The sequence below is a fragment of the Anolis carolinensis genome, chromosome 4 (assembly GCF_035594765.1).
Source record: "Anolis carolinensis isolate JA03-04 chromosome 4, rAnoCar3.1.pri, whole genome shotgun sequence".
Classification (NCBI taxonomy): domain Eukaryota; kingdom Metazoa; phylum Chordata; class Lepidosauria; order Squamata; family Dactyloidae; genus Anolis; species Anolis carolinensis.
The window spans coordinates 68,881,670-68,907,305 of record NC_085844.1 but is presented as its reverse complement, the minus strand read 5'-3'; the positions used below and the strand labels follow the sequence as shown (position 1 = coordinate 68,907,305).

The following is a 25,636-nucleotide window of genomic DNA, read 5'->3' as shown; positions in this document are numbered from 1 at the left end:
AAAATGATGTGACATAAGACACTGAATTAAACAGATTTGCCATAAAATGTGAACAAATTTCTCTCCTAGCCTTAGTTAAAATTTAGCTCTTACCATTCAAATATCTTCATGGCAGAGAGCAAGTAAATATTATAAATATTATAAAATAATATATAAAAGAAATATAGAAATATTATAATTATTTAAAATATTATAAAATAGTAATGCTAATAATAAATTTCCCTGAAAAAAGTGGTACAAAGTTACCAACAGTGTAACCTTAAACATGTATACATAGAATTAAGATTCACTGAATTAATGGAAATATTTCCAGTGGTGCACAGGCTTGAAAGCTGTATTGCTTAAATTAAATTTGACAGATTCTTGATGCAATCATGTAATTTTTGCAATGTTGTAATAATTTGTGTGTATATAATCCCCATGTTTAAGCTCTGATCTGGAATTATCTATGTATACATTACTTATCAGTAGTGAAAATTCTGTTTAATATAGGATTGGAAACTTCCATGAAAGGTGCAGTTGGGTGAGAGTTTATATTTGGAGTCTGGTATTAGTCTCTAAAGCAGGTACTTTGTTATAAAGCAATTCAGTATATATATCGCCTTGCTTTAATCCAGACTCCTTCATCTGCAAAGCATTATAATAGATGGAGCAGTACTTATTCTGCATTTCACACATTACTAATCAAATGATATTGACTTGACGATTGTAGTACTAGAAGAATAGTACTAGAATTGTCAAGTCAATCTCTCTCCCATTCTGATTCTGAAATAGTACAATACTATAATTGTCAAGTCAATCTTTCTATATTTATATATTTCTGAAATAATAGTACAGTCCTAGACATATAGAGTCAATTGCACTTGATTAGTAATGTGTGAAATACAGAATAAATATTCCTTCATCTATCATAGTGCTTTGCAGGCTAAAGAGCTTGTGGATTAAAGCAAAGTGTTCCATTTTTACAGAGCACCACAAGCAAGAGTTTGATCAGCTTATGCTGCTTCCCAAAGCTAGCTAGATTGTTCAGGAGTAGGATTCCCTTAACACCAGTTTGTTTGCAACATAATCCTTCCTGTCATGCTTACTGGTGTATCTCGAGCAGCCACAGGGTAAAAGCTTGGTGACTTGAATCTAAGGCTGCAAGGTAGCAGCTCAGGGCAGTAAAACAAACCAAATCTATTTTAAGTTTGTTGGACATGTTCTTTTTCACTGGCAACTCCCCCACATTAAAAAAAAACAAAAAACAAAAACCATAGGCTGAGATGAGTTGCCATTAGAACCTGAGGTTAGCCAAACATTAGTAAAGCTTTTAGCTTAATTCATTGGAGGAAATCATTGAATATTTGTGGCAGGTTAACTATTCTGCTGATAATTTGTTATCTTACTGCTGTATGCCTTCAAGTCATTTCCAATTTATTGCAATCCTATGGTGGACTTATCATGGGGTTTTCTTGGCAAGATTTGTTCAAATAGTTTTGCCTTTGCCTGATTCGATGATGATTTGAATCCTAGTCTGCAGAGGCATAGTTCAACACCCAAAATACGACACCAGCTTTACTTACCAACACAAAAAAGCAAAAGGGTGCCTAGGCTAGGTTCCCATGGGAAGGTGTTCCAGAGCCTGGGAGCAGTCATTGAGAAGGTCCTCTTCTTTTTCCTTCTGAAATGTGTCTGGAATAGTGAGAGTTAAAAGATATTTTTAAAAACCATATAGTTGAGACATTCTTAGGAAAATATCATTTTCCAATCAGATTAACCAAAGAAAAAGAAAAGAAACAGTAAAACTAAAAATAATTGAAAACTCCCCAAAGCCCTAGCCAGCTTGTCCAATGGTTAGGAATTCTGGGATCCAAAGTTGAAAACACCTGGAGGGCCACAGGTTGTGCAGATCTGATCAATGGTCTCAAGGTCCATTAAGTCATTGGTCTTCTTTTTTGGAACAGTGAATAGTGGTACAGCTCATTCTTCACATACAAAAAGTCCTGGGGTCAATTCTTAGCATTTACAGATAAGGATCGGATTATGCTTCCACATAAACCTCAAAAACTTCTTCAAAGTCAGCGTCAACCCAGTGTGAACAGAAGATAGATGAAGCTCTGTTGGTAAATATCTAACTGATGGATAGTAGGTTGGCAGGTTTTTGACTTCCTGTTGTTTGACAATAACAAATGCTTCAAAACCCAAAACCTGTCTACACAGGTTAAAAAAGAACATACACTGAAGCCAGGCTGGCAGTCTTGGTGGCTCATTATGGCATCTAATGAAAATCTGGAAGTTTTCACCCTTAACCCAATTTTACTCTGCAGTAAGCAAAGTCGGGAAGTACTCCATAGATTGCAGGAAATTCCAGCATGTCCTTAAGGATTGCAACCGTCAGGACAGCTAAATAGGGTCTGCATTGGCCTGATCCATTGTCCACAAACACCTCATCACCCTCACCCTTCCCCTGTGCTGATCAGCACAAAGAAGTGGATGGGTTATCTTCACATTACTACTGCTGCTGCTCACTGGCCATAGAGCTATCTGCAAGAGCCTGGCTATTGCAGTCACCTCTGCAGAAATTAGAATAGGATGACTGTATAATCAACAAGGAGGAGAGATGTGTATATTTAGCTTGGAGAAGAGAAGGTTGAGAGGGGACATGACAGCCATGTTTAAATATTTTGAAGAGGGGGCAAGCTTGTTTTCTGTTGCTCTAGAGACTTGTACACAGAGCGATGAATTTACATTGTGGGAAAAGAAATTTCACCTAAACATTAGGTAGAACAGTAAAAGCAATTTCCACAGTGTTGGAGTGTGGTGAAGTCTCCTTCTCTGGAGGTTTTTAAACAAAGGCTGGAGGACTATCTGTCAGGAGTTCTTGGATGGTATGGAATGGATATCTCTTGCAATATCTTCCAATTCTATGATTCTAAGGAGGGGTTTACTCTAGCTCCTCCTTGTTGATCACTTGGGCATATTTTTATGACCTGCAATGACTGGGCTCTCAAAGGGAACTCCGTGGCTGGGGAAGACACAAGAACAAGAGAATGGGTCAGCTGGGCCAATGCGATCTCAGCCTGACTGGACTGTTCTGTGAGCTGATTTCTGTCACTGAAAACAAATCCTTTGGCTGAGCAAGTTCCTATAAAAATTCTATTACTTAATTATTACATATTTGCCCCCTGATATTTTCACTTGAGTCTAATGGGTAAATTTTTGGATTGCGAAAGAAAATGAAGCAGGTGCTCTAAGCCTGATGTGTGCTGAACCCTAGTGAAAGTAATACTAAGCTAGAAGGGTCAAAGATCTGAATAAAACAGTTTCTTAAATTCCTTTATATCCTGTTAACACATATTTCAGTTTTCTAGCTTTTTTGCAAAAATCTCACGGTCCCATCGTGCTTGATTTAATTGCAGCCGTCAAAGAACAAATCATTTGTTAAATGTTATCACACATCAGCTGCCAGGCTGAAGGATGGAGACTTCATAAGTTATGAATGCAATATTCATAAGTGGATGGAATCTGAAAAGCTTGTTTCAGCACAAATGAAGTTGTTAAAAAATCATTGTCATGAGTCTTGTGGCTTATGCCACAAAGAAGCTGGAAACTTCCAGTTCTCTGCAAATATGTAAATAGTTCAACGAGTGAACTGTGCGAAGCTTAGGCAAAAGACGAAACTATAATTTCTGCACAAGGAATTAAATAGTGGATTCCCAACATCTACCGGCTGTTGGGAATTATGGGAGTTGAAATCCAAAACACCTGGAGGGTTGAAATTTGCCCATGCCTGTTCTACACTGACCATATAATGCAATTTCAAACTGCATTACTTGGCAGTGTAGATGGGACCAGAGAAACAGTGGGACCCAGAGGGTTGGCATTTGAGTGGTGGTGTCTTTTGTATGGAATCTTCCAGAAGAGTTTTGTCTGGTGCTTTTTAGCTATCTTTTTATACTAAGCCAAGCAAAGACATTTTTATTGTCCAAGCCCTTAAAAGTTTTGAATTCATTAAAATAATGTTCTGGTCCAAATTGTTAGCTCTTCTTGTTGTATTATGTTTGGTTCTTTATTCAGTTTGGTTTTTTAAAAATCAATTTTAGATTATAATTAAACTATATGAGAGAACTAATTAAATCAATAAATGTAAAATGACTTTGATATTAAACTGCTAAATTATAGCAAGATTAACAAACATGGAAGTTGCTTTACAAACTATATACATGCTTGAGGAAACAGGAAATGAAAATCAGTGCCATAGGAAATGGTTTCAAACATGTTGCAAGGAAGACAAATCCTGAAAAAAAGAAAGCAGGCAAATATTCTTCTTTCTGAGCAAATAACTCATCAGATTCCAAAAGTTCAATAAGAAGCTGTTTATTTTTTTTGTTCCAATCCCAGTTATACAGAATACTCTCCATGGTGATTTTTGTTGCAGCTGGTTCACCAGCTTCAGTCAGTAAGTGATAAGCAAGCATACATAAATATTGTGTGTCTGCAGGGAAAGAATAAATATTTAAGAGAGAAACGTATCCCATTATCTTAGCAGGATTGTCATCTGGTAGTAACAATTAAAAATACTGTTCAGCCTTATTCATATAATATATGTATATTGCTATTTGCTATTCTCTGAGACTATCAATATTGGCACTGTGGTTATTAATCAGCAGTGGATTTCTAGAATTTCTAAAAGGAAAGAATGATGTTGCAATGCCTCTTGTTCCAGTATTGAATGGTTTATGCTGTCATATTCACTGTGTTTTTGTTTTGTAGATATATTTACGATTCTTGGACTATGAAATGCAGAATTCTAATGAATGCAAAAGGAATTTTGTGGCTGTCTATGATGGAAGTAGCTCAGTGGAGGATTTAAAAGCTAAGTTTTGCAGCACTGTTGCTAATGATGTGATGCTGCGCACAGGTCTTGGAGTAATCCGCATGTGGGCAGATGAAGGCAGTCGAAGCAGCCGATTCCAGATGCTCTTCACATCTTTCCAAGAACGTAAGACTCTATCAGGATATCAAATGATTCAAGTCTCATAAAACATTTATGGTGTTTCCCTCATGTGGTATAATAAGCTCCAAAACAGGTGAAGCAATGCCCATATACCTTTTTTTTAAAAAAACCCTTAGATTTCCCTTGTCATCAAGCACATTAATGGAGGTCAGTGCATCTGCTCTGAATGAATGATGTGACATCTATGCATACTATAACCAAGGCATATATTTAGTCCTCTGTCAAGGAATATCACCATATGCAAATGAAGTAAACTTTAGATTTGGGCTACAGATTATGAAAAGCCTTTAAATGTAAAACATCACTACTACCCCCAACACAGAATATATGTTAGAATGAAACCATTTTTGGTAATGTTACTTAAACTTAATTTAATGTCTCAGCATATAGTATTCTATTCTTGAATGTGAACTCTTGAGTTTTTGCAATGGAATAGGCAATTTGGATGCAGATAAGAGATGAGTACATTTTCCCACAATACTCTGGTGCCCAATTCAAGTGCACAAGCCATAGGAGAAAGTGAAACAGCATTTTTTTGTGTCCTCTGGTGATTCCTCTGTAGGCAGTTACAGTACTTACAGAGGTCTGGCTTCAGCCCACACTATAATGTATACTGAAATGAAGTATTAGAGTTTGGAATTAGGAGGTTGCAATTTTGAATGTGATTCTGATTATGGTGATTGGTGTAATCTTGAATAAAACTTCAAATTACCTCCATATATTGTCCCACTTTATTTACAAAATGGGGATTTTAGATGGAGCTCCATCTTGTGTATTCACAGTCTGTAAATACTGTAAAGGTATGATGATGTTTGGACATATTGTAGTACCTCTGAGAGTGGATAGCATAAGATTTCATAAACTGAGAATATTATACAAGGTGCATCTGATGAAATCGATTCAGGGCTCATCTACAGTGACCACTTAGGTCGGCATGTCATTCGATTAGCTAAACACTGCACAAAACTGATCCATCTTAACATGAGATAAGGCTGCCTTAATATGCCTTCACCTGTATTAAGCTGTTGGGGGGAAACCTGAATTGTGACCCATGATTCAGGTTACCTCTAACATTAGGGCTGTCATGACTGCTTGGCTAGTTCCTAACCAGAACTTTATGCAGCTGTCTTTAATTCCATTCTGTATTATCTAGGCTCCTGTCCCCCACCCAAGCTATCTTGTTCTTGGGTGCTCTAGTTGACATCAGCCACAGTTCCCTTGTGTTGTGTGAGATGAAAGGGGAGAGAGGAAAGGTTCCCTCTCTCCCAAAGCATCATGGCACTCTGCCTGATGTCACCCAAAGCGCCAAAGACCAAGAAGGAGGCAGGTCACAGTTGGGGACAGCCAAAACACAGGATGTGGGGGTCTTAGTGTAGCTGCCAAGCGGCACCAAACCATGTCTGACACTGCTGGGCATTAGGGACTCCCAGCTGCCTCTGAGGCAGCTAATTGAGTTCCTGTAAAGACACTATGTAGTTTTGATTTGGTGCCTAGGATGCTGGATCAGGTTTTCATTTTGTGTCTGTGTAGAATGACCCTTGGTTTACAAAAAACGTGTGACACAAACATCTTTTTTTCAATTAGTCTCAAAGATTCCATGGTATCCCTTGCATATCAGTCCAGACCAGCACAGTTTTGTCTTTGAATTCTATTTTGATGATGTTGTTTTAAATGTGCAGTGCTGTTATCTTCATGGAAATGATTGATGCTGGTTAAAATGGTGACAATGAATTTCAATTTTCTTTCAATTGCTTGAAACAAAAGATCCCAGCCCCGTCCAAACTCAGAAAAATTACCATTGAAATTAATGGTCTTAATTACACTTAGCACATGCACTGTATTGTGGCCATTGTCTAATATCTGAAGACAGTGTAAACTTTGAGAGTAGTTGTAAAAATATTTGTCATGAATATACATATTGCCCTCCAACCCCCCGAATAACGAGACAAGACAAGTAAACTTGAGTTTAAAACTGGGCAACTTTATTGATAGTTACCTATTTAACTTTTAATTTGGAACTAAGGCCAAAATCTCAAGAGCCATCTATAAATTTGGTGAGGCATAAGCCAATGTAGGTGGTCCTGCCCGACCATCCTTTTTTAACTGAATTTAGGGTGAAACACCAGGTTCCCAGCCTAAACCTGGATGACCTGAAGGGGAATGTGGTGGAGAGTTTTGCTTCCAAAACCAATGAGGTCAAAATCTCCCATTCCAAGGTCATAATCGTTCACCCTTGCCGGGGCTGTACAAACGCTAAGCAAGGATTCACACCTCTGGCCAACACCAAAACTGAGGTGCCTTGTGGTGCACACCAAAATAAGAGATTCCCCTAAGCATTCCGCTGATAACCTATTTAAATGACCACACCTCCCAATTTGCCACTCTGTACAGTATAGGGTAGGCGAAAAACCTTCCCAGAACATAGGAGGGAAAAAATTCCTACCCATCTAAGCGACCACACTTCTGCTATACTGTTAGCGGCGGGCGGGTGGGTGGACGTCCAGAAAGTGAGTGATCTAGGAGGCGGGCTGCTTCCTAGAAGCCCCGCCCCTTCTAGAACTCTCTCTTTCGGTGGGAGGGGGCAAAGCTACTTCCCTCCCCCAGCTGCGCGGGGGGGGGGGGGGGCGTTTAGTATGTTCCTTTGATTGTTGTTTATCTTATACCTGACTATTGAAAGGAAAGACAGGCTGAGTTTGATGACATACAGATTACAGCTACAGCATTTGTTTAATGGAAAGCACTTGTATTATTCTTGGTTCAAAATGACTGGAGTACACTGTATCATATCAAACTTTACACTATAATCCTAGGCAACTCTATTCAGAAATCAGTATTTTGAATTGGTCTTTTTGCATATAAGAGCGTTCAGAATTACAATCATGTACCCACTTACTTGAGAGTGAATCTCACTGAATCTTATAGAAATTGTTTCTGAACAGGCATGTCTCGTATTTCACTATTAGCTTCTGCCATTGGATACAGTAGTACTTGCTGATAGAATAACAAGACCGCACATAGTCATATGGATTAAAATAAGGGAAATTTATAAATGTTCCCTATTTAATTGTTTCTTTATAAGGGGATCAATCTGGTATGGTAACAGTTTAGGCAGTGATACCCATACGTTTCCACTCCAACTTCCCTGGGCAAGATCACCATAGCCCCTAAAAGGAACCCAACTTGAACATTGGGTTGCTCCTAGGTGAGCTATTAACAGGAAGACTGATTAGTATTAACTCTTAATCTTTGTGGCCCCAATTGAGGGTGAAGACCCAGATACTAGCTCCAAGGACAGGAACTTTCCCCACCCCTTATTGCTTGATACTCAGGGGACATTCCAGTTTCCCATCCTTCACCAAATGTGTGCCAGAAGGTGCACACTAAACTCATATTTCCACCTTAAATCTGCCAATGAGGAACTATTTAAGACACCATCCTTGAACAATTACCAGATCCCTCATGACTGTGTAGGGTAGGTGAAAAAATTTCTTAAAGAGGGGGAAAAATTCCCACCCAGCCATGTAGTGACCAGTGGGAAAATCTGTATTAAAAACTTTGAATCAGTATCTCTCTGACTTGAATATATCAAATTACAGTGCATTAAGGCAAGATTGTGATAATTGCAAAATCTGTCAGGAATCTCCATGGTTAAAGACTACCTGTTTTTAAAAATAAATAAATAAATAAATGATTATTCAACATGCAAATATCTTTGGTAGAGTGGAAGAAACTCAAGAGCAAATCACTGTCGATACCTGTTTAGAGGGTCCTCTTTTCTTAATATGGGGTGAGCTTGAACACAATTCTGATTCATTTTCCTAGACAGAAAATATGTCTCTTTCTTCTTTGGTATAACACAGCTTCAAAGGTAATTTATGCCTCTCTTGTTCATAAATCAAGCTGGACCCAGAGATAATACTCTGTATTAGACTGATGTCATTGGTACTTGTCTTGTGGCTGAAGCAAGGTTGAATATTCAGGTTTTGATTCATTTAAACCGAAGACATTGCATTCTGTTACCTTAGAAACAAACTACACAGACATTGGGGATTCACTGATTTTAAAAAGCCTGAAGGGTAGTCATGTAGTCACCAATTTGTGCTTGGATGTGAGGATATACTTATAGAATTTCCAAATCCAAGAAAAAGTATCTCCTCCCTTCTTTTCAAGTGTCAGCAATTTCTTTTCTCAGTTATATATTAAATAGCATTTAATCCATAGTAAGTTTTTGTTTACACCAATGCTTGTCACTAGGCATTGAGAATCATATTGGTGTTTAGTAATGAAAAAGGTACAGAAATGTGCAGGTTATATTACTACTTTTATGGGGATTTTTTTAAGTGAGCAACATTTTGGAAACATACTGCTGACTGTTCATTTATACACTTCCGGAACTTCTGTGAAAATTGTATTTAGGTTTGAATGATTGAATGGACTTATTACTTCACAATGGACTTTCCCTTTTGTTCTGTGTCAGTTGGACAGGATGCTGGTTACTGAATAGTAAAGGCAAACAATTCATTATAGAAAATTATGTATGTGCCACATGTCAGATATGTTGCAGTTATAAAAATCAGTTATACAGACAGGACAGTATTTTGTGCTTCCCAAGGTACACTATCTATGGGGTACTGTCATGAGACCAGTCTCAGAATACTAATTTATATGAGATGGAGAGAGGGATTTAGTCTATTCAGAGCAAAAGAAAATAAAAAAGGAAATTCAACAGCAGAGACAGATGGCATTTCACTGTCCTATAAATCATCTTCATTAATCGTCACAGTTTAGTTGAGCTCTAAGAATTAGAGGCAGACGGAATTGTGGTGTGACAGAACATAGGAGTAAGATAAGAAGCAAATATATTATTTGTTGTTATGACCATTAATTGAAAACTTCTTTGTAGCCTGTCATTCTCTTACTCTTAGCAATACACCTTTGTCTTAGAGAAATGGGCCCTGATAATCTTTAACAGTATATAGCATAAAAAATACCATAAAGGAGCCAGATTCTGCCTGATCAAGTTAAGCATGGTCAGATCTGGTTAGTACTTGAATGAGAGACTGCTTATGTATAACAGATGCTGTAGGGGAACAGAAAGAGGGGGCAATCCCCTTCCTTCTGATAGGCTATGTCGGCACTTTTGCCAATATTAGAATCCTTGCATAGCAGCAGCCAGGAGTTCTCTAATGTCCTTTGCCAGCTACCACAGTGACAGGCATGACATCAAATGACCATTCAGCAGTTCCAAAGAGGGTTAGGTCAGTTGGATAGTCTGGCCCAACTCTTGTCTGGACTCAAATTTCCCTGCTCCTGTGACTCAGGGATAGGGCATCTAATTAGCTCCACTGAATCTAGGACCAGTCTGGCTCTGGATTACAGTGACCATGTAAATGACCCCATAGTTCAATGAACTTTTTATCTATTTTGGGGAATGTGGTGTTATTGTTCTTTGCTATTGTAAACTGTACTTATTGGTAGATTATAACATTCTTTGAAGCATCCAAGAAATATTAATAGAAAACATCAAGTGGTAGTAATAGTAATTGTAGTAGTGAGTTAACTTGGAAGAAATAACTTAGCACCAGGATGTCACATCATTTAATCCATTCCTTGAAGACCATAATTAGCTAAATGCAGGCAACTGTAACATTGTCCATATGTGCCAATGAGAGATGCCCAAATTATACTTATATCTTTAGTTTCCATTTAGCATGCAGTGTAGAAGGTGCAATATTAGCTATTTTTCAGTAGACACAAGACCTCCAAATATCTTTGGAACATGTGGCTCAGAACATAACAAAGATTTGCAAATTACCCCTTTCACCTTATATGGAAAACCTGAACCAAAGATAACCTTGTTGCTTCATGCAGAATCTGATGATATGCTTACTTTTCACATGTCAAGCTCTATCTAATCAATATCCCTAAAATAGCTATTTCCCTCTTATAGAGTTTTTAGAATAAAGCCTTTTCTGCTCTTTATGAACTATAAATAGCTTGACTTGTGGTACATTTACTTGCACTGCTCCTAATAAAATTGCTGATAAGTTGAAGACAAAGAAAGAAAGAAGTAAAAGTGGTCTCTTTTAAATTACAGTTATATCCAGCCTTATTACTTATAGACCTGCTACGCCCACTGTTCTTTCAAAGAGTTTTAACTTCTGAGCAGAAACACCTACATGTTAACCTAAAAGAAAATACTGGGCTTCAGGACATGGGGTTCAGAGGAAATCCCATTATTAGCACAGTGGAAAAGACACTCATTCTATCACCTTTGATAACAGTATACCAACTCTTCACACCTTTCATTTTAAAGAGTATCAGGCCTTCTTGCTACAAAAAGGAATTGCCTTAAGCATACTCCTATCTGAAAACAGAATATCTTTAAGACAGCTAATTTCATGATACCTTGTCATAGTGTTTAATTCTATATATTTGCTGTCACTAAGACAAAATAGCTATAATACACTACACAATTAAGAGCATGGTCAGTCTCCATGCCCTTAATTTTCATTGTATAGTTCCCTTTTTAAAAGATCAATGCTATATTTTTTTAAAGTTACAGCTTTCCAACAGCTTCTGTTCTTGACAGAAAACAATTATATTTATGTAAGTTGAGCTTCAAAATCATAGTGTTTTAAGTCTTTAAGTACGTGGATTTCAGTAAGGCCTTCGACAAAGTCCCCCACAACCTTCTGGCAAACAAACTAGTAAAATGTGGGCTAGACAAAACTACGGTTAGGTGGATCTGTAATTGGCTAAGCGAACGAACCCAAAGGGTGCTCACCAATGCGTCGTCTTCATCATGGAAAGAAGTGACAAGTGGAGTGCCGCAGGGCTCCGTCCTGGGCCCGGTTCTGTTCATCATCTTTATTAACGACTTAGACAAAGGGTTAGAAGGCACGATCATCAAGTTTGCAGACGACACAAAACTGGGAGGGATAGCTAACACTCCAGAAGACAGGAGCAGAATTCAAAACGATCTTGACAGACTAGAGAGATGGGCCGAAACTAACAAAATGAAGTTCAACAGGGACAAATGCAAGATACTTCACTTCGGCAGAAAAAATGGAAATCAAAGATACAGAATGGGGGACGCCTGGCTTGACAGCAGTGTGTGCGAAAAAGACCTTGGAGTCCTTGTGGACAACAAGTTAAACATGAGCCAACAATGTGATGCGGCTGCTAAAAAAGCCAATGGGATCAATAGGGGAATAGCGTCAATAGGGGAATAGCGTCTAGATCCAGGGAAGTTATGCTCCCCCTCTATTCTGCCTTGGTCAGACCACACCTGGAATACTGTGTCCAATTTTGGGCACCACAGTTGAAGGGAGATGTTGACAAGCTGGAAAGCGTCCAGAGGAGGGCGACTAAAATGATTAAGGGTCTGGAGAACAAGCCCTATGAGGAGCGGCTTAAAGAGCTGGGCATGTTTAGCCTGCAGAAGAGAAGGCTGAGAGGAGACATGATAGCCATGTACAAATACGTGAAGGGAAGTCATAGGGAGGAGGGAGCAAGCTTGTTTTCTGCTGCCCTGCAGACTAGGACACGGAACAATGGCTTCAAACTACAGGAAAGGAGATTCCACTTGAACATCAGGAAGAACTTCCTCACTGTGAGAGCTGTTCGACAGTGGAACTCTCTCCCTGGGGCCGTGGTGGAGGCTCCTTCTTTGGAGGCTTTTAAGCAGAGGCTGGATGGCCATCTGTTGGGGGTGCTTTGAATGCGATTTCCTGCTTCTTAGCAGGGGGTTGGACTGGATGGCCCATGTGGTCTCTTCCAACTCTACTATTCTATGATTCTATGATTCTTAAGATATATTTTCTTTCCAACTTAACTTTCTTCTTTGGGGAAAAAAATAAATTCCTTCTTGACCACAGAAGGACTATAGAAGTGTGAAAGAGTATAAAATTTCGCTCATGTATTTGTATGCAATCATTAAAAATTAAGACTTTAAAAATGCAGTCAGATTCTTAAGCAGAATTATCCTTTCAAATAAAGAGAAACTTGATATTACACTGAGATGCAACTCTTCTATTTATGACATTTAACTAATTCACAAACATAACTTCATAGATTATATTTCAAAAACGATCACCTTGCACATCCAGTAGAAAATTGTGAATAGATCTTAAATGCAATAAAATGTAATGAAAAAAGCAATTTCGAGAGAATCAAGTTGTCACTGTTATACTGTCATTTGGGATACAACCAAGTGCATGGAAACAGCAAATAGGGACTATAAAAGGTTGAGGGTAGGTAAAGAAATTGGAAGCATAGTTGTCTTGCTGTGTATTGGAATATAGTATCTCCAGCTTATGGAACTAAAACAAAAATTAAACAAGAAGATTTGAAGACTGCAAAAATTTAAATTATGCATGAGAAAGGAGTACGATTGTACAAATATGCTGTTCAGATGTTCTTCTTCTTATATTTTGATTGTAAACAGGAAGAGTGAGAAAAATAGTAGAGGTGAATAACCACAGATGGTGTCAGGAAGAACAATTCGGCTTCTTGTACCGTGGTCTGCTTTTCCAGGAAGATGGCCTACTGGCATGGGATGGGTTGCACCTCGCAAAAGTAGGAAGGAATGTTTTTGCTCAGAAAGTCCTTATCAGGCGGACTTTAAACTAGGTTGTCTGGAAGAGTAACATTATCCTTGGGAACAGTAGTTTATCAAGGCCCGGAGTGAAAAAAGAAGAGAGGGTTGGGCAAAGACAGCAAGTACCAAGCAGTGAGGGATCAATAATATTAAACAAACAGCTAAGGGGAATGTCCCATGGGCTATGATATCTTTACACTAATACATGAGAAATAAACAAGAAGAGCTGGAACTTTTACCATGACAAAACAGTTACGATGTAATAGTCATAACTGAAACCTGGTGGGACGAATTCTATAATTGGAATGTAGCATTGAGGGGTATAACCTATTTCAAAAAAAATAGACCAAACAAGAGGAGGAGTGGAGTAACATTATATGTCAAAAATATTTACACACCTGAAAAGATGCAAGACTTCAATCCTGAAAACCAGGTTGAGAGCATCTGGATAAGAATTAAGGAAACAAGGACGGAAAAGGATGTAATTGTGGGGGTCTACTACAGACCTCCAAGTCAGATGGAAGAACTGGATGAAGCCTTCCTTGACCAGATATAGTAATAATAGGGGATTTCATCTACGCTGGTATTTGTTGGAAAACAAACTTTGCCAAGAGTACAAAATTCAACAAATTTCTCACTTGTCTTGCAGACAATTTTATTACGCAGTAGGTAGAAAAGGCAACAAGGATATCAGCTATTCTGGATCTGATACTAACCAACACTGAGGATCTGGTCAATGGAGTGGAAGTGGTGGGATCCTTAGGTGGGAATGACCATGTGCTCCTGGAATTTGTGATACAAAAGAAGAGTAAGACTAATAGAAATCAAACATGTATTCTAGACATTAGGAGAGGTGACCAAAAAATTTAATGAACTACTGAGTGTGATTCCATAGACAGGAATACTAAAAGAGAAGGGGGTTAATGATGAATGGGGGTTTCTTAAAAGTACTTTACTTAGGCGATCCCTCATAGTTTGAAGATAATTGTCTCCCATCTTTGGGTCTTGAGGGTGTGTCCATAGATGGCTGAAGAGACCTATTCTTGATCTGCATGTTCTCCCACAGTGAGGACATGGGTTTCCAGTTGCAAGGCAGTCCCGGTCAGGGTTGGCTTGACGGGCCTTCCTCTTGGCACGTTTCTCCCTTAAGCCCTCCATTCGTGCCTCTTCGAACTCCGCAGCACTTCTGGTCACAGCTGACCTCCAATTAGAGCGCTCAAGGGCCAGGGCTTCCCAGTTCTCAGTGTCTATGCCACAGTTTTTAAGGTTGGCTTTAAGCCCATCTTTAAATCTCTTTTCCTGCTCACCAACAATACGTTTCCCGTTCTTGAGTTTGGAGTAGAGTAGCTGCTTTGGGAGATGGTGATCGGGCATTCGGACAACGTGGCCAGTCCAGCAGAGTTGATTGCGTAGGAGCATCGCTTCAATGCTGGTGGTCTTTGCTTCCTCAAGCACGCTGACATTTGTCCGCCTGTCTTCCCAAGAGATTTTCAGGATTTTTCTGAGGCAACGCTGATGGAAACGCTCCAAGAGTTGAGTGTGATGTCTGTAGACCGTCCACGTTTCGCAGGCGTAGAGCAGGGTTGGGAGGACAATGGCTTTGTAAACCAGCACTTTGGTATCTCTACAGATGTTCCGATCATCAAACACTCTCTGCTACATTCTGAAAAATGCTGCACTCGCAGAGCTCAAGCGGTGTTGTATTTCAGTGTCGACGTTGACTTTTGTGGAGAGGTGGCTGCCAAGGTAGCATTTTCTAATGTGGTCAACGTTTTCTAATGTGACACCATTAACTTGTATTCCTGGCATTGCAGAGGGATTAGCTGGTGCCGGTTGGAAGAGCACTTTTGTTTTCTCGATGTTCAATGAGCTACTGAAGGCACAATTGCAAACAGTGCCAGCAAGGATTAGAAATAGGAGAAGTGTAAAACATCCAGAATTGATATCCAAATAATGTTTAACTGAGCTAAGATTTAAAAGAGACATGCACAAGAAATGGAAAAGGGGGGAAATCACCAAAATGAATTAACACAAATAACCAACATATGTAGGCTAAGACACACAATGAGCTCAGGCTTGCCAGAGAGATTAAAAACAATAAAAGGGGTTCTTTGGTTATATCAGAAAAAAGGAAGAAAAAGGAAATGGTAGGGCCTCTGCGTGGAGTGGGTGGTGAAATGCTAACAGGGGATACGGAAAAGGCAGACCTGCTCAACACCTTCTTTGCCTCAGTCTTGTCCCAGAATGAGATTAATGCTCAACCTGACCAGTAGGAAACTGAAGAGGTAATAGGAGAAATGCAACCCAAAATAGGTAAAGAAGTAGTCCAGGTATACCTGGCTACTCTAAATGAATTCAAGTATCCAGGGCCAGATGAACTACATCCAAGAGTCTTGACTGAACTAGCAGAAGTTGTTTCAGAATCAGTGTCAATACTCTCTGATAATTCTTGGAGAAGAGGAGAAATTTCAACAGACTGGAGGATGGCAAATGTCCCTATCTTCAAGAAGGGCAAAAAAGAGGACCCAAACAATTACCATCCAGTCAGCCTGATATCAATACCAGGAAAGATTCTGGAGCAGACCATTAGGGAGGCAGTTTGCAATCACTTAGAAAGGAATGCTGTGATTACTAAAAGTCAACAACAAAAACAAGTCATTCCAAGTATCTCTTTTTTTATAGAGTTACAAGCTTGGTAGATGCAAGGAATGCTATGAATGTATCATATCATGATTTCAGTAAGGCCTTCGACAAAGTCCCCAATGATTTTCTTGCAATCAAACTAGTCAAATGTGGGCTAGACAATGCTACTATTAGGTGGATCTGTAATTGGTTAAGCAACCGAACCCAAAGGGTGCTCACCAATGGTTCAACTTCATCCTGAAAAGAAGTGACTAGTGGATGCCACAGAGTTTGCTCCTGGGCCCAAGACTGTTCAATATCTTTATTAATGACTTGGATGAAGGTCATTCTTATCAAGTTTGCAGATAACGCCAAATTAGGAGGGATAACTAATACTCTAGGGGACGGGATCATTAGGGAGCTGGGTGAAAATTAACGAAATGGATTTGAACAAGGACAAATATGAGATACTGGACTTAGAAAAAATGAAATGCAACAACAGTCCATGTGAAAAAGATCTTGGAGTCTTCATAGGCAAGAAGTTGAACATGAACCAACAGTGTGATGCAGGAGCTTAAAAAGCCACTGTGATTTTGGGCTGCATCAAAAGGAGTATAGTGTCAAGATTGAGGGAAGTCATGGTGCCTCTCTATTAACCTTTGGTTAGATTTCACCTGGAATACTGTTCTGCCCCCACACTATCTTAACTATTTGGAAGGTAAATTGGCTGTGCAGGGAATAGATCAGAGACTATATAGTTGTATCAAACAAGTATGTATTAACTGACAAGAATTTTAGACTTTCTCTCCTCATGAGTCTCACTACAAAGTCTTTATATGGAGAGGTAAAGTCTTTGAGAGATAGACAGTTCTGTCTGAATTGAGGCTCTTTAATTTTTATTTCTTCTTATTGTCTCTTTCTTGTATGGTGTTCAACTGTCTCTAAGATGGTCTCAATATTTAACTCTGACTGGACTTGAATACAGCTCCAAGTGGACGTGCTATTTTGTAGACCCTCCTCTCTCTTCACCTTCCAGTCATGAAAAGGCTGACTCTTCCCAGAACCAGAGTGCCTTGCCTGAGGCGCCGCCCCTGATTGAATACTTAAAGGGGCAGGGCAACAGAGGCTTCAAATACAAAGAGGCTTCTAGACTGACCCCCCAGAAACTGTACATAAAACATTAATCCCTCTAACTAAAAATGGCTTAACTAGAGGTAAACAGCAAGAGTCTTCATGGGGCATGACAAATACTGTGTCCAATTCTGGGCACCACCGTTCAAAAGAGATATTGACAAACTGAAAGGTGTCCAGAGGAGGGAAACTAAAATGATCAATGGTCTGGAGACCAGACCCTATGAGGAGCATCTTAAAAAACTGGGTATGTTAAGCCTGCAGAAGAGAAGGTTGAGAGGAGACATGATAGCCATGTATAAATATGTGAAAGTGTCATGAGGAAAAGGGAGCATGTTTGTTTTCTGCTGCCCTTGAAACTATGACTCAGAGCAATGGGTTCAAATTACAGGAAAGGAAATTCTACCTGAACATTAGGAAGAACTTCCTGACTGTGATAGGTGTTCAGCAGTCGAACTCTGCCTCAGAGTGCAATGGAAGCTCCTCCTGTGGAAGCTTTTAAACAGAGGCTGGATGGCCATCTGTCAGGGGTACTTCGATTGTGCTTTTCCTGCATGGCAGGAAGTTGGACTAGATGGCTCACATGGTCTCTTCCAGCTCTGTGATTCTAAGGATGGTTTTGTACAGATTTATTTAAAGTAGGCTTTGATGTCTTATGAAAACATAAATAAGTGCCCTTGAATTCACTGTTTGTTGGATTGTTCTATATGAATTCTTGTGTCCGAGTGTAAGTAGCTAACATACTTTTATTAAAATGGCATTTTACTGCATTAACCAAACATTTTATAATATAGTTCATGCCTGTGAAGGTGCTTCAGCTGCATAGGAAGGAAATTAAAATTCAGGAAAACCCACATAGATTAGAGTGCCCGGCTTAAAATGAAAAATAAAAATGAAGACAAATATAAATGACTGCCTAGCAGGAAGAAAATGTAAAAATGTGTAAGTTCAATCATCACTGACTTAAAGAACGTTCTTTTACTAGACTCAATTTAGAAGAAAGTTATTGCAGGAATGCTCATAGGTGGGATGGTATTCAGCAATTTAATCATGGTACATGTACTGTATATACTCATGTATAAGTCTAGAAGTTTTATTCAAAATTTTGACCCCCAAGGTCTAGGTTTACTTATCCACATGACTATATCAGTAGTGTACCTTATTGATTATGAAAAAGGAACCATGCCCATCTATAACTCAAACAGAGAAAGGAAAGAGTTTAATTCATTCTGTGAGATCCTTAAAAAGCATCTCTCTAGACCAGTGGTTCTCAACCTGTGGGTCCTCAGGTGTTTTGTCCTAAAACTTCCAGAAATCCCAGCCAGTTTTCCAGCAGACTGGCACCTTCCCTGTCCACCTTCTGCAAAGATCTAAAAACATGGATGTTCTGGTGTGCCTTTGAGTAGTCTCTTCAAATATTCAGCCTGTTTATAATTTATTATCAGTTACTGCACTTTACCACTGTCCCTCACCTCTTAGGTTTTTAGTGTTTTGTTGAGACTGCTCCTCCAACCTTATCCCTGACTGTCCTTATACCATTCAGGAGCCCTATTCAGAATTTTACATAATTTTACCCTCTGAATATTTAGTTATTATCATTGCCTAGCTTTTAAATTGCTGCTGATGTCTTTTATGGCGTTCTATGTTATTACAATGCTTTTAATTATTGATCTGTGTTTCTAACTTATGTTGATGGGCTTGTCCCCATGTGAGCCACCCCGAGTCCCTTTGGGGAGATGGAGGCAGGATACAAAAATAAAGTAGTAGTAGTAGTAGTAGTAGTAATAATAATAATAATAATAATAATAATAATAATAATAATAATAATAATAATAATAACTTTATTTTTATACCCCGCCCCATCTCCCCGAAGGGACTTGGGGCGGCTTACATGGGGCCTAGCCCCATAAAACAAACAAATAACAATAACAAAACAATAAAACAATTATCCCAGTATAAAACATCAACATCCATAAAAACAATCATTAAAATCAACAAGCAGGATACAGTGTTAAAAATAGGAGACTAAATCGTAGATCCCAGGCAAAGTGCAGAGTGTTACGAAATGGGGAAGGAAATTTCACAGTTGAATGGACAATAAAGTGCGGTATAAAATGGCAAGACAACAACAATGGGACTATTATGGAATGGACAGATAGATCAATCCAGCAACAATTAAACATCGAAGGCCTTTAGGAAGAGCCAGGTTTTTAAGCTCTTCCGGAAGGAGAGGAAGGTAGGGGCCTGCCTGATCTCTCTAGGTAGAGAGTTCCAAAGCCGGGGGGCCACGACGGAGAAGGCCCTCTCTCTCGTCCCCACCAACCGTGACTGTGAGGGTGGTGAGCGCGAGAGAAGGGCCTCCCCCGACGAGCAAAGAGAACGTGTGGGTTCATAGAGGGAGATGCAGTCTCTAAGGTAGGTGGGTCCCAAACCGTTTAGGGCTTTGTAGGTGATAACCTGCACCTTGAATTGGGCCCGGAAAATAAATGGCAGCCAGTGGAGCTCCTTAAACAGAGGCGTTGAACGCGCTCTGTAATTTGCTCCAGTTAAAAGCCTGGCTGCCGAACGTTGTACTAGTTGTAATTTCCTGGCCGTCTTTAAAGGCAGCCCTACGTAGAGCTCATTGCAATAGTCCAGTCTAGAGGTAACTAAGGGATGGACCACCATGGTCAGATCAGACTTCTCGAGGTATGGTCGCAGCTGGCGCACAAGTTTTAATTGTGCAAACGCCCTCCCAGCCACGGCCAACACCTGAGCTTCAAGCGTCAGCCCCGAATCCAGGAGGACCCCCAAGCCGCGGACCTGCGCCTTCAGGGGGAGTGCGACCCCGTCAAGCACAGGTTGCCACCCAATACCCCGATCAGATGTACGACTGACCTGGAGGACCTCTGTCTTGTCGGGGTTAAGTCTCAGTTTGTTCACCCTCATCCAGGCCAATACAGTGGCCAGACACTGTTCCAGAATCCGAGGGGCTTCCTTGGATTTAGGTGGAAAGGAGTAGTAGAGTTGGGTGTCATCCGCGTAGAGATGGTACTGTACTCCAAAACTCTGGATGACCTCTCCCAGCGGTTTCATGTAGATGTTAAAAAACATGGGGGACAAAATAGAACCTTGCAGGACCCCACAGGTCAATGGCCAAGGGTCCGAGCAGGTGTCCCCCAGCTTCACCAACTGGGAACAGCCCTCCAGAAAGGACTGGAGCCACTGCAGTGCAGTACTCCCAAGGCCCATCCCAGAGAACCGCCCCAGAAGGATACCATAGTAGTAGTTGTTGTTATTGTTATTTCTGGGAGTTGAAGTCAAAAGATCTGGGGACCCACAGGTTGAGAACCAATGCTCTAGACTCTCTTCTGTGGCACCACTTCTGGACTTTTTGAAGGACAATGGTAGCAGTGGCAACTGTTTGGCACTTTCTTTCAAATAATTTCCATAAGAGTACAGCAGTCAGTGATTCCTTTAGAGTCCCTTGGGATAGACTAATCCTTTTGCCACTCACTCGACTCATGGATGGTTCCTTTTTATATAATAATACTGTATATTAACTTAGATAAAAAAAGAAATGATTCCCTTCATTGAGTAGAGTGGCAAGGGCCTTTTTGAATAGCCATATGGGAAAATAGCAGTGGTGACCAGGGGCAGCTGGCTCCCTCAGATTATGTTGATGCTTTCCCCTCTCTGGAATTACTCCTGACTTATCCATGGGTCATTTAAAAATAATTTTCCCACCAAATCCTTCCATCAACTCATGCATTATGTTTACACGAGTATATATGAGTATAAACATAAATAATAGGGGTGTGCATTTTTTTCCGTAAGTCATCAAAAGTCGTATCGAATTTATTAGATTCATACAGACGATGCGATATCTGACACATGGGCATGGCTTTTCATTTGCATTTTGTAAATCTCTGAAGTCTCCCAAAGTCAGTTTCATTTTCAGTACAAGGAACCAAAGCTAAGCCAAAAAGGCTGCCTTTCCTCTTTTGAATTAATGGCCTCTCATCATTAGGAGAGAGAAAGCAGGGAGCAGAGTTCACTGGGGAAAAAAGCACAGAACTCTGGGAATTGTAGTTTGGGAAGGTGCAGAGAATAGCAGATAAAGCAAAAGGCATTACCCTATACTACATTTCCCAGAATTGTGCTCACATCAGAAAGTCCCAGTCAGGATTTTCCCTCTCTAGCAGCAGCCAGAGTTCCAATAAATTGTTGAATCTGCAAAGAGGAGGACTGATTGATATGTCTAGTAACTAAGTAAATCTGTGGGCTGGGCTGGGAAGAAATCCCTAAATGGATGGCCCTTGGGAGTCCCTTCCAACTCAATAGGGGAAGCATATTAATTAGTTTAGATGGTCCTTGGGGGTCCCCTCCAAACTCTAGGATTCTGTGAAAATGTAGAATTGGTTAATATTTGGTTTCTATTGGTAAATATGAGAGACATTCCATAAGATAGCTGTTTTGTCTTTTTTAAAAAAAAAAAAAAGTTGTCACACCTTTTAAAAAAATCTCTAAAATCAGTAGATGTATGAATATTTCCGAAAGTTGGGGGGAATGATCTCCTGTTACCTTGCGTCATTGTATAGAAAATCCAAAGAAAAAGCTCTTGTAATTTTTTTACAAAGATGTTGTTTATAAAAACTTTGAAAATTCCCCAAAAACCACTGGGTAAGTGAAACATTCCGAAACTTGATGAGCTAACAGTGGTTAATGTGTTCTACCGTTGTAGCAAGTTTCACCCCAATAGCTGTAAAAATGAGGGAGAAAGGAGCCCCTGAAGTTTCCCTAATTATAGTAATATAATTATAGTAGTATAAGGAAAAGTAATGAAATTTTGTTGTTCTCGTTATAGTAATGAAATTTTCACTAACTATACTTTAGAAACACTTTAGAAGTGAAATGCCAGTGCCCCTAATTTTGTAATGATTTTTGAAACTCGTTTTATCAATCGCACATGCCTAATATCTAGATAGACCGATTTGTGGTATATTTTGTTATGTTTTATCTGCACCAATGGTGTGAACAGATTTTAGGCCACCAATGCAATGAAAAATTGCAAATCTAAAAATTGTGCTACTGCAGATATTTGGACTAAATAATAAAGATATTAAAAATTATGGCGTCTTCAAGCGGCTTATATTCAGAATGATTATAAAAAGCATTAAAAAGAAAGCAGTTTAAAATTAATGAAAACATTCAATGCTCAATAAAAAAGAGAGCAATGAGAATACAGTAGAGTCTCACTTATCCAACATTGTCTTATGCAATGTTCTGGATTATCCAACGCAGTCTGCCTCCCACCTAGATCCACAGCTGTTTCTCTAGACAGCAAGGACTGAACTTTTTACGGATTTAATTTTCGACAATGTTGTTACAGTATGTTCATTTTATGCAATTCTATCTTTATTTGTAGTCAATTTGTTAGTAGCCAATGTTTTTGTAGTCAAATGTTTTCAATACACTGTGATGTTTTGGTGCTAAATCCGTAAATACAGTAATTACTACATAACGTTACCGTGTTTTGAACTGTTTTTTTCTGTTGATTTGTTGTAAAACATGATGTTTTGGTGCTTAATTGGTAAAATCATAATGTAATTTAACTTTTAATAGACTTTTCCTTAATCCCTCCTTATTATCCAACATTTTCGCTTATCCAACGTTCTGCTGGCCTGTTTATGTTGAATAAGTGAGACTCTACTGTATATACTGAAGAGGAGATTTCTGCATACCCGTGGTCCAATGTACATAAATAAATAAAAATATTTATTTTTCCCTGTTATACATCATTCTCTTGATGTTATTCGATATTCTTGTCTTTAATCATTGTCTGGGGAGGGGGGAAGGGAATGAACAAAAAACACTTGTGGAAAAGGGGTGATCAGATTAATACATATTTTGAGAATTAACATACATCTTTGGATCCTAGACTTAGTTTGCCACCTTGTGTTCAATAGCAGTGTTTGCAACAGAAACTAAGACAATTATACAAACTGCTTTGCTGGGTTAAGCTACAGGCCTACACCATTTTAAAAAATCTTATAATCTCAAGCGAAATGCCAATAGTTTGCATAAATTAAACTACATTTTGAAAAGTTCTTTTTCGAGACTGCAACTCACATTATCCCCTACTTGGCATGGGCAGTAGCCAGCCATATTATCTGAGGAACACTGGAAAAGTTACTGTTCTACTGTACTTTCTTTTTGTGAAAAAATGAAATGTTTCCTTAAGTCACAGAAACAAAATGAATTCATATCAGCCCTATGTATCTTACTTTGCACTATATGTGTGAGTAGGAACAACCCAGAAAGGAAGAGTAAGCCAGTCCGTAGCTGTATCTGATATGAAGAATTGAAGATGCTAATGAAGAAAAAACATATTCTTTATATATTGTATACAGCAAATGCTGTTTGCTGTGGTTTTGAAGTTAATTATATACTCATTCTACTTGGAGATAGATAAGACCCATGGGATTTCCACTAATAGCAAGGTCACTATGTACGGGATGTAGTAGAGTTCCTTTTGTTAACTTTTGAGGTTTTTATTTTCATGTATTTCCTCAGTCAAAAGACTGAATGGAAACTTTAAGACCCTTTTAGATTGACTGTGCTTTTTGAGTTTTTCCTTTGAAACTTTTTTTGCAGGACAATTATTAGGGCAGATCTAAGAACAGCAGAAAAAAAAAATACTTTCCACTTTTTTTGCATTTTTTATGAAAATGTTAACATTCTCCAAATAACATTTATTAAATGTATGTTTAATTTATTAGATATTATTTAAGAGAAGTATTTTTTCTTAGTTTTATTTTAGAGATGAACACCTTTAATAGCAAGCTTTCATAGAATTAGTCGTACACCAGAATTTTATAAAATATTCCTAAAGCTACTAATTATGGTAGCAGTGCATTTTAGCATTTTGATATTTAGCATATATCGCGAAATTGCATTAATTTGTGTCTTTCATTGAGACAATATCAATTATGACAGTGATTATAAAATACAGATTGAAATTCATGTGTATTTCTGCGTGCATTATTTTAAAAAATTACACAACTTGTGTGTGCATTTTTTAAAGGCAGGTACACATTTTTCTCTTATTGAGTATAGTGTCTTGTTCTCTTAAAAGTTTACACTTCATTTCTTGTGAAACACATACATTCAATTCCATTTTTCTTATATATATATATCTATATATAATTAAAATGAATGGTCATAAAAGGCTCTCAGATTTTTTTAAAAAAAATGCTTTCATATTCATATTTGAGTTCAGCATATAAGATATTCTGCATTGTGCAACATTTGAAAGTTTGTTTCTAACATTATCCCAATGTATATAGAAATAAATTGGAAATGAATACTTTCACTTTTAGACCACATTTTAATAATCATTCCAAAATAAAAAATCAGTTGTATCAAGAAAAATGGATTTTGTAAAAATGTAAGGAGAAATAGCCCAAAATCCCCCCCCCTCCAAAATCATTTGTCAAGTATTTACATTAGTGATATAATTCTTGGCTAATGTCATGTGTGAATTTAGATAGAATAAATCGTAAACTTGGAATATTCTCACAATGCTCTCCTTTATTTCCTATTGGTCATGGTGGGTCTACATGCCAAGTTTGGTCCAAATCCATCATCGATGTGGGTCACAAAGCTTTCTGGATGTGGGGTGACTGCAACTCCCATCATGCTGGATTAATCATTCCCTGCCAGTATTTTCTGTTGACCATGGAGGCTTTTTGTATCAAATTTGGTCCAGATCTGTTGTTGGCTTGATTCAGTGCTCTCTGGAAGTGGGAGCCCTCTTTGAAAATACATACAAATGGATATATACATACAAATATATTTTCACACACACACACACAAACAAACACACACACACAGAGAGACAGAGAGACGGAGAGAGAACACGATATCTTCAGGTGCAAAACTATGTATGACTCTTGCATTTACTTTCTGCCACAATTGAATACAGGATAAAACATAAATGCTTTAAATATTTTAAATGTTTCAACCTAAATTGTATCAAAATACACAGGAGTTTTTCCTCTTCTGCTTTTAATTCAAATGCAGAAAGGATTGCATGTACGATTAAGCAAGTAGTAGTCTAACTGTATGAACATAAAAACGTATAATTATGCTAGGGGAATAACCTTAATTTAGACTCTGTGAACTTGCAGAAATGGCACAATCCCCACTGAGTTGTAAAATTCTCATTGAGAACATTGGGTTTGCCTGTGAATACTGAAATGAAGAAGATGGCCTCCGGTTATACTTTCATCCTGGGGCTT

The 25,636-nt window shown here is 38.7% G+C and overlaps 1 protein-coding gene across 6 annotated transcripts in view; it reads left to right on the top strand.

The window, feature by feature from the left end:
• The window catches only part of neto1 (neuropilin and tolloid like 1), a 136,781-nt gene that overhangs the window by 94,653 nt on the left and 16,492 nt on the right, over positions 1 to 25,636 (top strand). For 3 of the 6 annotated variants that reach the window (XR_506136.2, XM_003219726.4, XM_062980583.1), the window contains one exon: positions 4,756 to 4,984. The exons of 2 other annotated variants lie outside the window; for them this stretch is intronic. Coding sequence is in view for 3 of the 4 variants with exons in the window: in XM_003219726.4 (XP_003219774.1) it covers positions 4,756 to 4,984 (229 nt within the window). In the remaining variant the exon portion in view is untranslated. Of the gene's footprint in view, positions 1 to 4,755; positions 4,985 to 25,636 lie in introns of those variants that run through there. One more of the 6 variants, XM_016992915.2, reaches the window with a different exon arrangement.